Source organism: Canis lupus, chromosome 18 (genome assembly GCF_011100685.1).
Source record: "Canis lupus familiaris isolate Mischka breed German Shepherd chromosome 18, alternate assembly UU_Cfam_GSD_1.0, whole genome shotgun sequence".
In the NCBI taxonomy this organism is placed as follows: Eukaryota; Metazoa; Chordata; class Mammalia; order Carnivora; family Canidae; genus Canis; species Canis lupus.
In genome coordinates this window covers 5,553,769-5,569,551 of record NC_049239.1, presented here as the reverse complement: position 1 = coordinate 5,569,551, position 15,783 = coordinate 5,553,769, and the positions used below count along the sequence as shown (strand labels likewise).

At 33.9% G+C, this 15,783-nt stretch overlaps 1 protein-coding gene across 2 annotated transcripts in view; it reads right to left on the bottom strand.

The window, feature by feature from the left end:
• Positions 1–15,783, bottom strand: part of VSTM2A (V-set and transmembrane domain containing 2A) — a 191,562-nt gene that overhangs the window by 91,382 nt on the left and 84,397 nt on the right. The window contains exon 5 of one of the 2 annotated variants that reach the window (XM_038562619.1): positions 5,618–5,740. The exons of the other annotated variant lie outside the window; for it this stretch is intronic. Within the exon in view, the coding sequence (XP_038418547.1) occupies positions 5,706–5,740 (35 nt within the window). The 3' untranslated portion in view covers positions 5,618–5,705. Of the gene's footprint in view, positions 1–5,617; positions 5,741–15,783 lie in introns of those variants that run through there. 2 annotated transcript variants of the gene reach the window in all.

Here is a 15,783-nt window from a genome sequence, read left to right as displayed (position 1 = left end):
GAGAAATAGTTTAATAATGATAAACTATATAGAGCATTAAGATTTGTGAAAAGCATTTGGTAAAACCATAGGAGAGAAAATCATCTTTGTTGTGACTGATTGGCATCTTTATGTGTAGGCTGCCGACCAGCCCTTTCACCTCCTCTACTTCAGAAGAAATATTACTCTGCTCATAGGAAAGTCTTCAGACATTTAAATTTATTCTTTCATGATTTGACAAAAGAAAATGGTGGATGAATACAGAGTCCTCAAAGCTTACAGTACATCAGAGATCTGGGCAATCTGATATTGTTACTAAAATTCACCATACATCCAGAAATGTTCTTTGTAAGCTATGTTTCTTCATACAGCTTGAGCCAAGAAAGTACAAGATTTTGATAGGATGGAACTATATTATTTGACTATTGTGTCCATCTGGTGCAATAGGATATCTACATTAACCCTTCGGCCTTGCTTTCCTCCTCCTCTGCTTTGTCCAGAAACACCAAGATGTCATCCAGTTCCTTCTTATTAGTGCCAGAGTGTTTCTAATTGCTCAGTCAAAAGTTGCTGTCTTTCCATTGTTCACTATGGCAGTTGCAGAACTTCAGACCCAAATGTGTGGAAATCTGAGGCCACTTCTTGTCACTGCCTATTTCCAAATTTTGGTGTTACCTGTGCACTTCCATCCTTGCCAGGCACCTCCACCTGTCACCATCTCTGCCCTGCTACCTATAACCACTATGACCTTTGCAGAGGTGCTGAATGTTTCAATATGTCAAATATTTCCAAAATGTCAAACAGTGTCGCTGTATTTCTGGAACTTTCAATGAAGCTGAATGGACTTACAAATGAAGCCATGGTGTGTTCTGTGCTGAACTAGGAAGAATTTTCTCTTGCCTTTATGCTGTGCTTAATTTGAGGGGTAGCAAACTGACATTGGCTTGAACAATGAATATCTTGCATAGTATAGAGTAAAAATAGCTATTTCTATTTTAAATTACATCTCCACTTCTCAGTGAGAGTCAGACAGGAGCCCTTGATAGGCCAAGCTGAGTAAATTATTGTGATGGATTCTATACAATACTCAAAATTGCCTTTCTTCACCACCTGCTATGTTTTTATTTGTAGGCTTTTCTGACCAGCTTCTCTTTCTAGAATTAATTCTGTCCTAGGAGGGCTCCTTTTGTGTATAGGCTCTGGATAACCTCCTCACTGGTATTGAATATGTGGGAGTTCAGGTCTGATTCACACTGATAATCCTAAAATATAACATTAGGCCTCAAATTCAACTTTTCACGCTGTGTACTTCTTAATTGTACATGGACATAGTTTTAGATTGATAATTTTAAATATATATATCATAAATACAAGTCAACATTCAAATCGGAAGCAAAGAAGCTTATTTTAATATATTTGTATATATAAAAAGAAAATTTTGTGTTAGTTTCCAAAGTTGTCATAGCAAATTACCACAAACTTGGTGACTTAAAACAATAAACATTTATTATGTTACAGTTCTGTAGGTTAGAAATCCAAAACAGTTCCCAGGGGGTTGTGTTTCTTTGTGGGGGCTTTAGGGAATAATCAGTTTCCCTGCCTTTTTTGAGCTTTCTGCAGGCTGCCCACATTACTTGACTGGTCACCCCTTCCTCCATCTTCAAAGCTGGCAATGGCCCATTGAGCCCTTTTGATATTGCCTCACTCTAACCTTCTGTAGTCATGTATCCCTCTGAATCTCTTCTAACTTGTTCCTCCACTTTTAAGGATTCATTATTATTGTAGGCTCCCCCAGATTATCTCAGATAATCTCCCAAATTTGAAGGTAGCTGATCAGCAACTGTAATTCCATCTGCAACCTTAATTCCAACATGTTTATAGATACCAGATATAAGAATGTGTACATTTTTGACAGAAGAGAAGCATTATTCTGCCTGCCACAGACTTGTAAATTTTTTTTTTTTTAAGATTTTTATCTTGTACTTTTCATTTTTATCTTTCTCTGGCTTTCTACATCTAACTATTGTGTACACAAGATTAGTGCCGGTCAGAAAGTTCTCCCTCCAGTATGAAGCACCATGCAGTTGTCTGAGAATGACATCCCCGTTTATTGGCTTCTCTCTTCTAATACCTTCTTCATTGTATCTCGTCTCATAAAAATTTGAGGTTCATAAAATACCCCAAAGAGGAAAGGAGAGAAGGTCTGGCATGGCCTGATTCATCTTATATGAGACATGTTTTCCCAAGGAATGTGTGGTAGGCCCCCTTTTCCAAATCACCACTTAGATTCCACAAGACTGCTGACCATGTCAGTGTGGTGACTACTCTCAGACCACACCTACTCTCTCTGTTTTCATTTCATTTCCTGAGCTCATGGTCTTCATACAGAGCTGCCATTTTTATAACAATCCATCACCTTTCTTTCATCTCTCTTACTACCAAATTGCTGCTGGTAACAGAATTGAACAGCGACACAGTTTATAAACACTTTCTGTAAAAAAGAAATAAAATAAGAAAATAAATTTGTATAGTTTATTTTGCAAAAAGAGAAACGACATATTTAAAAAAAAAAACTAATAAAGTAATTATTTGGAGGCAAAGGATAAAGAATGACCACTGAGAAAGAGGTGAGACTGGGTTTCTGAAGGCATAACTTTTGTAAATACCGATGTCATTTTGGATTGTGTGAGTATATGATGAAAGAAAGGCAAAGTAATTTTTAAAAGATGTAGGCAATATTTCTTGGAGAAAGAAAAAAAAGATGTGGGCAAATTCCTAGAAAATATAATCTAGAAATATGACTCAATAATATGTAAAATCTGAATAGCCAAAAACTATTAAAAAATACTGGATCAGGGTTTGAAAGATCTACCTAAAAAGAATACAAAAGCTTAAGATAGTTTACAAAAGAGTTCTACTGAATGTTCCAGGAACAAATAATTTAAATGCCTTACAAATTTTCAGAAAATGGAGAACAGAGAAAGTACCATAAGCCATGCTAAGAGTTAAGCTTACCTTTAATTAAGCCTAGAAAATTCATAAAAACAATATTAGAGACCAATTTTATAGAAAAAAGGAAAAATTGTGAAATAAAATATTAAGAACATTAAAAACAAATTATCCAAAAAATAAAAGTGAAATATATCATGACCAAGTTTTATGAATGCAAAGATGATTTAGCAGCAGAAAATTATATAATTTATGAAGTTAAAAACATAAAAGAGAGAAATAGTTTGATTTTATAAATATGTATAGAAAAAGTATTTTCATCAAATTCAACATGTGTATATAATAATAACAAAACTCTGCAAGTTAGAGTAAAAAGAATTTTTCCTTAATTCTTTTCAAAAGAATATCTAAAAATATTACTCTGTGAAATATCAGACATATTCCCTCTAACAAGACAGTAATGTCCACTATCCCTAGTACTATTTTAAATTTTATTGAAGTTATTACCACACTAAGATAAAAAATGGGGGAAACAAAGTTGGATCCCTATATCATATTATATATAAATATCATTTATTGATCAAAAGCTGATATGTGAACTTTAACTTTAAAGAAAATAAGAAAAATGTGACAGGAAGTATTCTACATTGGTTCATAAAATGCCTGTCCTACTACCCTGCCTGAGTCCCTTCTGGAATGTGGGTGGGGCTAGTGCCTATGGTGAGATGTTACTTCTGTGATTAGGTTACCTTATGTGGCAAAGGTGAAAGATTTTTGTTTGCTTAATTAAGTTCTTTATCAGTGGAGTGGAGGAGCTAGTAAAAGGAAGACTATTCTGTGTAGGCCTCACTAATCATGTGAGGCCTCCTGAAACCTCTGCTGATGAGAGAGAGAGAGAGAGAGAGAACATAAAGACACCCTCTTGGTGATCCTGAAGACCCAACCGCCATGTGTGAACTGTCTGTGGAGAGATGCCACTCTTGGGTCCAGTGGCCACGGAACACCTGACAAGCATTTTTTAAAACTTTATCATATTAATAAAATGGCCAATGAATATATGAAAAGTCAACCAAACTTATTAGTAATTAAGAAAATGTGAATTTTGATTACCCTCTTTACCTTCAACTCCAAGCACTAATATATATATATATATATATATATATATATTTTTTTTTTTTTTTTTTTTTTTTTTTTTAAGTAGGCTCCACACCCACATGGAGCTCACCATGGGGCTTGAGCTCACAACGCTGAGATTGGGAACTGAGCTGAGATCAAGAGTTGGATGCTTAGCTGATTGAGTCACTCAGGTGCCCCACCACTAATCTCTTTTCTGTCTCTATAGATTTGCCTTAATTTGACATTTTTTCTTTTAATATTTGCAGTGTCATCCCATTGCCTGTTTTTTTCTGTTCTTCAGATTGAATTGTTGCTATAAGTTTATGTTCAAGTTCACTGCTGTTTTTTCTGCCATCTGAAATCCATCACTGAATCCCTCTAGTAAATTGTTCACTGTATTTATTATGTATTTATGTATTCTAGAATTTCCATTTGATTCTTTTAAAAAATATGTAATTTCTATATCTTCATTGAACTTCTATTTTCATTGATTTATTGTCATCATGCTTAGTTTTACTTTTCTGACAAGGTTTCCTTCAATTTTTTACATATTTACAATAGCTGCTTTGAAGGTTTTGCTAAATTCAATATTTGATGACATCCAAGACATGTCCTTTTCTCCTGAGTATTTAGCATACTTTGTTTCTTTATATGTCTCATAATTTTTGGTTGACTGTTGGACATTTTAGGTAATACATTGTCACAACCCCATATTCATACATTTTTAAATTTTGTTTTATAATTGGCCTGGTTTAAATGATAAAGACTGTGTTCCTCCACAGTGTGCAACTTCATATCTCTGTCTGGTTTATTTTCTTTGATTTATTTTTAAGATTGGCTTTTTAGAGTGCACCCATGTGAATACAGAGCTGAATCTGTGAGAGGTGATGCTCAAACACCTAAAACCAGTAAATCTCTACTCTGTGCTGATACACTCATTTGCAAGTAAACCCAGCTGTTTTCAAAACTGCCCCAGCTTTCACTTTCCACTGGACTCTTCCGCAGCTTGTCTGTCTGTAGGCTTTAATGTTCAGGCTTCCTGGCCAGGGATGTTTGGATGTCTTCGGTTCTCTCTATTCTCTGTTGTGCATCTCTAGCCTCCAGTCAACCAGGACCTGTAGCTAGCTTATTAAGTCCCCAGTGACCGTCTCACTTAGCTTCTTGGAGAGAGGATTTGTTGAACTCCACATCCTGTCATGCTGGGAATATGAACTGTGGAGCAAGAATTTTATAACAAGCTACATTTTTAAAGACATTTGAAAATGAACAGAAAGACACACCATGAAAATGAGTCAGAAAATAAACGGCCTGTGTATCATTATTTAACATATAACTTGAGGAAATATTCTAGCCGAAAGAGAGATACCAAATTTAGAACTCAAAAACAGAAAAGTCATGAAATACATGGACTTATAGGTCTTTCTTATCTTAGTTTAAAAATCAGATTCAGAAATTTACCTGGTATTATGTGATCTATGTTATGGGTTATTTTCTGGGGGGAGTTCTTGTGGTCGTTGTTGCTGATAGACAAATATGGCCATCTACTGCTGCTTTTATAGGTTTTTATTCCTGTGTTGGTTTTATTCCTTTCCCAAGACATTGGAATCTATTTTTCGTGTCATGGCCATCTCTTGTCAGTTGTGAAGCCATCTCTTGTCCATTTAATACACCAAATGGTGTTCTTTTTCAGCATGTTCTAAAAATGACAAAATTATTTGCATAGTTGGCAGCTTGTACCAAGAGACTTAATTTTATAAAGATATTTAATTTTACTTTGCAGAAGCAGAATTGCATAAAACAACATAAAAGCCATTTTTACTTCTGATTAACTTGAATAATTTTTCCTGCCTTTTAAGAGTTTATATTAAATTACCTGAATCACTTTTTTTTCTGTAAATGGGACATTATCTTCCAAAAGCTCTCCTTTATATTTTTCCTCTTCTCAAATGTGTAAATGTTCCTTTATTAGCAGAGTTACAACCTAGCACTTACATTCTGTTAAAGATTTTGTTAAGGATTTCTGTTGAAGATCTCTGTTAAAGATTTTGTATGAAAAAAAAATAAGTGCTAGGAAATATATTAAAATATTTGCCATTTAAATCTCTGCCTGGTTTGCAGCCCATGCTTCAGTTCTCCCATTCCTCATTTAAAGACATAAAAAAAGAAAATTCATAACATTGAGAAGTAAGAATAATAAAATATTTCAAGGAGCTGGGAGGAATTTACTCCATTTAAATGGCATATGGAGTTGAGTTGGAACTCCTAGTCAGCAGCTGATCTTGATAAATACTTCATGCCTGAATGACTTTAAGAATTTATCTTCTTCACAGGTTTAAAGACTAAAAATATGTAATGTCTAGTAACTTAGGCAATACTGCAGGTACTATCTAAGAAGGCGCCTGTGTCAATAATTTTCCTTCAGCCTATCTTTGAGGTTTTGCCAGGATTGCCACGTAAGCCGGGCAGAATGAAAATAGTGATGCCCAAGAAACCAGCGATAGAAAGAACTTCAGCAGGAAGTGCTTTGGGAAGGGTGAATCTGAGGATTGAATATTTTGATTTGCACACATAAGAAAAAAACAAGAGTAAGAAATGATATGTGTATGACTTCCAAAATTAAAGATTAATACATGTGCCAGAGGGTCCCCAAGTCTGCTCCCAGGTTTGGTGATTTTCTGGGACAACTCAGAGGGCTCAGTTTGTAATCACCCTTATGGCTAAGGTTAGTAAGACAGAAGATAGGACAAAAAGGTTAATAGGATAAAATCAGCAAAGGAGGAAAAAGGTGCCTGGGTGAAGTCCACAGGAAACCGGGTGCAAGCTTTTAAGACTCCTCCCCTAATGGAATCCCAGAGGACATATTTAATTCCAAACAGTATAAAATTATATATATATTATGTATGTAAAATTGACGTGAAATGTTGTCCATCCGGGAAGCTTACTGGAAGCTCCGTGCTGAAGAACTTTGTTGGTACTGATCCTGAGGCACCCTCTGCCTAGTATGTACCAAAATTCCAAACTCCCAGGAGGAAAGCAAGTGCCCAGCCTAAACCACATTATTTGTACAAACAGTTTAAATGCAATGAAAGAGCTCTCATCAATTAGAAAATGGTGAGAATACTCCCCAGCTGTAAGTTCCCAGATGCCAGCCAAGGGGCTACCTCTCAAGCAGGCCTTTCGAAGGATAGCAGTCTCAAAACTGCTATCTAAACTCTTTTCTGCACAGTACACACATATATTTTAAAATAATTCTGTGGAGGCACCTGGGTGGCTCAGATGGTTAAGCATCTGTCTTCAGCTCAGGCCATGATCCTGGGGTCCTGGGATCAGGTCCTACTTCAGGCCCCCTGCTCAGTAGGGGAGCCTGCCTTCTCCCTCTCTCTCTGCCTCTGCCCTCAGCTCATACATACACTGTCTCTCTAAAATAAATAAATAAGTAAATTTTTAAAAAGATAAATAAAAAAATAATTCTGCAAATGAGTTCTTAAAACGCCAATTATTTAATAGAAGAATGGATAAAACACATGGATAGGCAATTGACAAATTTCAAAAATACAATTGTCTGATAAAAATGTGAAAATATTTCCATCTTACCAGAGATAAAAGGCATATAAATCAAGTCTTTCAAGTTAAATCTTTCTAACATGACATTCCCTAGCATTGTTAATAGTGGTGGGAAATTTATACTTCTATAGACTGCTTCTAGAAGTATGAATTGGCACAACTTTCCTGTTGTTTCTCTCTCGTGCTTTCATGATAGATGGATAAACACATAGATGAGATATATAGAGACACAGACATGGATATGCATATGGAGATGAGTGTAGGTAAAGATAGAAAAATAAACATAGATATAGATGTGATTTTTCTACTCTTTGATCATTGAATAAACTCATTTTAAATTATACTAACGAAATAACTAAATGTGCCAATAATAATCCTGGACTAAGAATACTTACTGCAACATTATGTATAATATTAAAGTTCAGAAATAAGCTAAATTACCTACATCAAAGAAAAAAATATACCACATCTATATAACTGAATACTATGTAGCTATTAAAGGATGGCTGAAGACTAATTATTTTTTGTTCTTTTTGTGATACCTTTTTTCCTCATAGAAATAAAGGGAATAGATTATAGCACTGGTGCTCCAATGGATAATAAGAATAAAGGATCAAAAGAACCTAAAACTGGAAGATAATTAATACAAGAATACTATATGACAAAGGATGATTGCAAATTAGTTTGGTCAAGATGAATTCGACTATTACATGGCTTTGAAAATTTTTTATTTCTTTTTATTGTAATAAAATACACATTGCATAAAATTTGCCATTTGAACCATTTGTAGGTGTGCATTAAGTGTCATTAAGTATTTCACAATATTGTATAACCATCACCACCATCCACTTCCAGAACTTCTTCATCATCCCAAACAGAAACTCTACCCATTAAACAATAATTCTTTTTTCCTCCCTCCTCCTAACCTCTGGTAACCTCCATTCTGCTGTCTCTAGGTACCTCATTGTAATATAAGTGACTGACATTAAGGCTTTGATTGTAGAGGTATCCATTTCAAAGACATCCATCTGGAATAAACATGGCCAGCTGTATGACACAGTATTAGTAAAGCAACTAGATAAGAAACCAAGTCATTTCCCCATCCATGAATTTCCCCTTTTAGAAGGCCCTGGATAATCTAGATAACTGGATGTTTGCATGACCCTGCTTTTCCTTTCCCTGTCCTAATTCTTGCAATTATGTTTTAAACTCACCAATAGTGAATCAATGAAATTCTAGGCACCTCACACTCAGAGCCCAATGAAAGCAGAGACCATGTTCTATACTCCCTCCTTCTCTTCCCATCATTGAACTCACTGTGTGGCCCTCAGATACGATATGAGTAACTCTAGGACTTATGAGTAATAAATCTTGTGCTGCCAAGTTCTCTAATGGTTGTTCCTAAATTGTGCTCTGCAATCAAAATAAGAACCACAAGGGCGAGTCCAGTCACACCCCTGGGCCTGGTTGGGGAAACGTCTACGGGGGCTCATCACAATTGGCATGGGCTTAGGTGAGTAGCTCAGACATGTCTAGCTGATAATATCACTTGCAAGAGGCTGATATTTACACAGCACTTGTATAAACAGATTCATACAATATTTGTCCTTTTGTCTCCGGTATATTTCACTTAGCATAATATTTCTAAGATTCATCCATGGTTTAGCATTTATCACAATTTCATTCCTTTTTAAGGCTGAATAATATCACTGTAAATATATAGCACATTTTGTTCATATATTTATCTGTTGATGTATACTTGGGATTTCCATCTTTCGGCTATTGTCAATAATAATTCTGTGATAAATGCATATATTAGGAAAGAAGGAAGATCTAAATAAAAATCTAATTTTCCACCTTTTTTTCCCTTTAAGAAGTTAGAAAAAGAAAAGCAAATTAAATCCAAAGTAAGCAAAAGTTAAAAAAAAAAAAAAGTGGGGTGGTGGATGGGGAGGCAGAAATCAATGAAATTGACAACAGGAAATCAATATATAAAATCAATGAAAACAAAAGATAGTTTTTTTGGAAAGATAAATTAAAAATTGATAAGTCTTTGCCAGGCTAACTAGGAAAAATGAGAGAGGACTCAAATGCCAATACTAGAAATGAAGGAGAGGATATCACTACAGATCCTATTGACCTTAATTAAAAGAAATACTTTTAAAAGGAATACTATGAACGGCTCTAAACTCACGAATCTGATAACCTAGATTAAATAGACCAATTTCTGGAAAGGCACAAATTGCTAAAACTCACAAAAGAAGAAATATGCAATCTGAGTAGAACTGTATCTAATAAGGAAATTGAACAAATAATAACCTTCAAAAACACAAAGCACCAAGTTCAAATAGGTTCACTGGTGAATTCTACCAAACATTTTAAGGAGCATTTAAGGAATGCATGAAAGTATAGCCACTTTGGAATTCTGTAGGATGGTTTCTTATAAAATTAAGTATACTCTGACCATATGAATCAGCAATCATACTCCTTGTTGTGTGAAATCCCAAAGAAGTTGAAAATTTATGTCTGCACAAAAACCTGCACACAGATGTTTGTAGCATCTTTATTTGTAATTGCCAAAATACTTGGAAGCAACCCAGAGGTCATTCAGTAGGTAAGTAGATAAGCAAACTGCATTATATCTAGACACTGGAATACTAAATAGCACAAAAAAATAAATGAGCTATCTAGCCATGAGAAGACATGGAGAAGCCTTAAAATGCACATTGCTTAGGGAAAGAAGTAATTTTTTTTAAGATTTATTTATTTATTTATTCATGATAGACAGAGAGAGAGAGAGAGGCAGAGACACAGGAGGAGGGAGAAGCAGGCTCCATGCCGGGAGCCCAACGTGGGACTCGATCCTGGGACTCCAGGATCAGGCCCTGGGCCAAAGACAGGCGCTAAACCGCTGAGCCACCCAGGGATCCCCTAGTAAATTTGAACTGATTGTGAAATACTGCATTATTCCAACTATATTACATTCTGAAAAGCAAAACTTAACTATAAAGACAGTGGTTTGCCAAAGGTTAGGAGAAGGGCGTGTGTGGACAATAGAGGATTTTTTTTTCAAAGTCCATAGTTGTATATTAGGGTTCAGTCTTGATATTACAGATTGTGTGGGTTTAGGCACATCCATTATTATAATACCATATGAAGAAGATTCAGTGCAGTGAAAATACTCCATATAAAACTATACTGATAGATACATGTCATACACCTGTCCAAGGTCATAGAATGTACACCACCAAGAGTAAATTCTCATATAAACTATGGCTTGGGGTAATTTTGATATGTCAATGTACGTTCATCAATTGTAACATATGTATAAACCATTCTGATGGCGGATGTTGATAATGGAGTAGGCTATGCATGTGTGGGGCAAAAGGGCTCTATGGAACATCTGTACATTTATTTTAATTTTGTTGTGAACCTAAAACTCCCATAAAAAAATCTTTTAAAAGAATGCTGCTGTGATCATTGGTGTATAAATATCTGCTTTGAATCCCTGCTTTCAATTTTTTTGAATATATTCCTAAATGTGAAATTGATGGATCATGTGGTGGTTTTGTTTAATTTTTGAGGAACCAGAGAAGTATTTTCCACAGTGGCTGCACCATTTTATATTACTACGAGCAGTGCACAAGTGTTCCAATTTTTCCACATCATCACCAACCAATTTTCCATTAAAAACCTGTCATTCCAATATGTGTGAAATGTTATCTCATTGTTATCTTGACTTGCATTTCCTTGATGACTGGTGATGTTAACCATTTTTTCACATTATTATTAGAGATTTATATATTTTCTTTGATGAAATGTTTATTCCAGTCCATTGCCCATTTTATTTTTTTAAAGATTTTATTTATTCATTTTAGAGAGAGAGAGAGAGAGCATGAGTGGGGACAGGGACAGAGCGAAAGAGAGAATCTCAAACAGACTTCATGCTGAGCACAGAGCCCAACATAGGGCTGGATACCAGACCCTGAGGTCATAACGTGAGCTGAAATCAAGAGTCAGATGCTATAACTGACTGAGCCACCCAGGCACCCACATTGCCCGTTTTTAATTAGCATTTTTAAAAATTTTAGTTGAGTTGTAAGCATTCTTTATGTATTTTAGATATTAATCTTATCAGATATATGATTTGCAAATATTTCCTCCTATTCTGTGGTCTTTTCAATCTCTTTATAGAATTTGTTAGTACACACACATTAAAAAAAATTAGGACTTTTATCTATTTTTTCCCTTTGTTTCTTGTGCTTTTGGTTTCATATCCAAAAAATACCACAGTGAGATCCAATGTTACAAAGTTTTTCCATTGTAAATGTAACTGTCTTTTTAATTTCTTTTTTGGATTATTCATTGTTAAGTATATAGAAATGTAACCAATTTTGTGTATTACTTTTGAATCCTGTAACTTTGCTGTATTCATTTACTAGATATAATGTGTGTGTGTGTGTTTGTGTGTGTGTGTGTGTGTGTAATCTTTAGGGCTTTCTACACTTAAGATCATGTCACCTACAAATGGAGATCATTTTACTTCTTTATCTCCAATTTGGAATTCTTTTGCAGTCTAATTGTTTTGTCTAAAACTTTCAAATCCGTGTTGAATAGAAGTGAAATCAGGTATCCTCATGTTGTTCTTAAATGGAAAGCTTTCAGTTTTTCACCATTGAGTATGATGTTAGCTATGAATTGTCTGCATATAGACTTTATTATTTTCAAGACGTTTCCTTCTATTCCTAGTTTATTCAGCATTTTTGTAATGAAAAGCTGTTGAATTTTATAAAATGTTTTTTCTGCATCTGTTGAGATAATCATGTGGTTTCTCCTTTATTCTATTAACCTGCTGTATCACGCTGAAAGATTTTCATATATTGAACCATCTTTCCAATCTCATTGCAATACATCTCATTGGTCATGGTTTTATTATGTTGCGGAATATGGTTTGTTAGTATTTTGTTTAGGATTTTCACATCTATATTTACAATTAATATTGCTGTGTAGTTTTATTTTCTTATATCTTTGGTGTTGGTATCAAGATAATGCTGGCCTCAGAGAATGAGTTTGGAAGTGTTCATTCTTTCTCCACTTGGGGGAAGATTTTGAGGATTGGTTTTAGTTCTTTGTTAAATGTTTTGTAGAATTCACCACTGAAGCCATCTGGTCTAAGACTTTTCTTTGTAAAGAGATTTTTTTATTCTGATTCAATCTCTTTACTACCCATAGGTCTATTGGAATATCTATTTGTGTATAATTTAGTTTGGTAGATTGTCAGTTCTATGTAGGTTATCCAATTTGTTAGTGTACAATTGTTCATGGTACTGTTATAATCTTTTTATTTCTATTAAAATGGTAGTAATGTCCCCACATTCATTTCCTAATTCAGTCTTGTGAGTAATTTCAGTTTTCTCTCTTTTTATCTTAGTCTATCTAGCTAAAAGCTAGTTTATCAATTTTTTTTGGCTCTTTTCAAAGAATCAACTCTTGGTTTTGTTGATTCTCTCTATTGATTTTCTATTCTCTATTGTATTCATCCACTCTAATCTTTATTATTTCCTTCCTTCTACCACATTTGTGCTCATTTTGCTTTATATTTTTTTATATGTTTGTCTTTTAAATCCTATACAAAATAAGAAATAGACTTAAAAACCAAAATTACAATAATATACACTTTTATACTGCCTACATTATTCCCTCTACTAGAGATATTTATATTTTATACACATCCAAGTTATTTTATAGCATCTTTTCCTTTCAACCTGAAGTACCCCCTTTAGTGTTTTGTGTAGGTCAGGTTTAGTGGAAATGAACTCATTCAACTTTTGTTTATCTGGATGTCTTAATTTCTTCATTATTTTTGAAGGACATTTTGTCAGATATGGAATTATCAAATGGCATCTTTTTTTCCATCACTTTAAATATGTCATTTTCCTTCTTTTGACCTCCAAGATTTCTGATGAGAAATCAGCTGATAATTTTACTAAGGATTCTTTTACATTACAAGTCACTTCTTTCTTGCTATTATTAAGATTTGCTCTTTGTCTTTTGACATGTGGATAATGTTTCTCAAAATGAGTCCCTTTAGGTTCATCTGCTTGGAGTTCAGTGAGCTCTTAGACTTGCAGATTCATATCTTTGGATCAAATTTGGAAAGTTTGTTATCCTTATTTCTTTAAATAGTATTTCTGCCGTTTTTTCTTTCTTTTCTTCTGGGACTACCATAATATGTATGTTGGTCTACTTTATAGTGTTCTGAAAGCCCTATGGCTCTGTTCACTTTTCTTTTGTGTGTGTTTAAATTGTTTTATCTTCAACTTAAGCAGTTCTTCTGCATTCAATAAATCTGTTGTTGAACCCCTATAGTAAGATTTTCATTTTAATTATTATGCTGTTCAGTTCCACAATTTCTTTTTGGTCCCTATTTATAATTTGTATCTCTCTGTTTATATTCTTCATCTATTTACATGTTGTTTCCTGATTTCATCTATGTGTCCATATTTTACCTTAGTTCTTTGGATATATTTAAAATAGTTGTAAAGTCTTTGTGTAGTATGTATGGTATCTAGGCTTTCTCAAACATGACTTCTTTCAGTTTATTTTGAAATTTTGAGTAAATTATCTTTTCCTTCTTTATTTGTATGCTTGTCATCTTTATTTATTTTATTTTTTATTTTTATTTTATTTTATTTGTTTGCTTGTCATCTTTAAATTGAAAATTGGACATTTGACTATTATAATGTGATAATTCTGAACATCAGATTCTCTCCATTCCCTGAGATTAGATTTGTTGTTGATGTTTTAATTCTTGAAGGGTATAAAGTGCATTTGAGACTTTTTAAAATTATTTTTACAAACATTATCTCTTGTCATATGTGATCATTGAAGACTCTATTCTTTTAGCTCATATCTGGCTAATATTTTGGCAGAGATTTTCTTGAATGCTAGGAATTGAAACAAATACAATAAAGAATTTAAAAAGAGAAACAGCATTCATTTTTCTGGTTTTGCCAATTGACTCTGTGCTGGGACACTCCTTAATCACTTAAGTAAGCTTGCTTTGAGCTTGGAGATCATCCATAAGGTGATGCTTAAAGTTTCTTAGTACTTTTCTAAGCTTATGTTTTCTTTTGGCATGCATGCATTTTTCTAGATTCCTCTGTATACATGGTTGATTTTGAGTGTTCTAAATTTTCCAAAGCATCTTGGCCCAGCTTCTTTTCTGGGCCTTTGATGGCCTTTTCTATATCTCCACCCACTATCTTTTCCCCAGATGTCTGTAAGATTATAGTCTTCTTGTAACTTTGACAAACAGTGTCCTTCACTTTTCTTGATTACATTCCAAGTTATGCAAAACAGAGATAAGTATCTTATGTTATTCCTTCAGATATCCCCCAGACAAATTTGAACAGATGTGCACTATAATTTGCAAATAAAGTCTGCCCTGCTGCCTCTGGTTCAAGGGAGGATGCGGGAATTGGGCTGCCATCTGCTCAAGACCAACATCACCACAGCACTGGGAAGGGAGTGGTATAAGATGAGAAAAATGGCCACAAAAGTTTCCTACCATTTTAAAGATATATTTTTCTTAATTGCACATTTGCTTGCTGGCTATGAACCTTTAACTGTTTTCCAGAGCTCCTATATAGTTGGTTCAGGCAACTTCTGTTTTGTTTGTTTTGTTTTGTTTAAATTTTTAGTTTGGTTTTGATTTTTTTTTTTTTTTTGCTTCTGTTTTTGTGGGTAAATGAGGGCTTGGAGTTTCCTAGACCATCATCTTGCTATTCTGAAAATTGTTGTTATGAATAATGCTTAAACATATGACATAGCATGTATCAAAATAACTTTTCTTATATTTAAATAGAAATTTATATAAATAAAACAGACAAAAATAAAAACAAAACCCTTGCTTTAATGTTACCTTTAATGTTATCTTATCTTTGGCACTTCCAAGTGCAAAAAATAGGGAGGAAATATAGATCAATGATGTCAAACTTCTCCAATATGTCAATGACAAGTCTTTAAAAAAAGTCTTAAAAATGAATTATTAGAAAAATTGAATAAAAAAGACCAAATATAAACACTATTTTCTTATATATTTAGAGTAAATAGAAAAAGATTTTTCTGCAATATTTATATAGAAGTTTCTAAAAGGCTCTTTCTTAATACTAA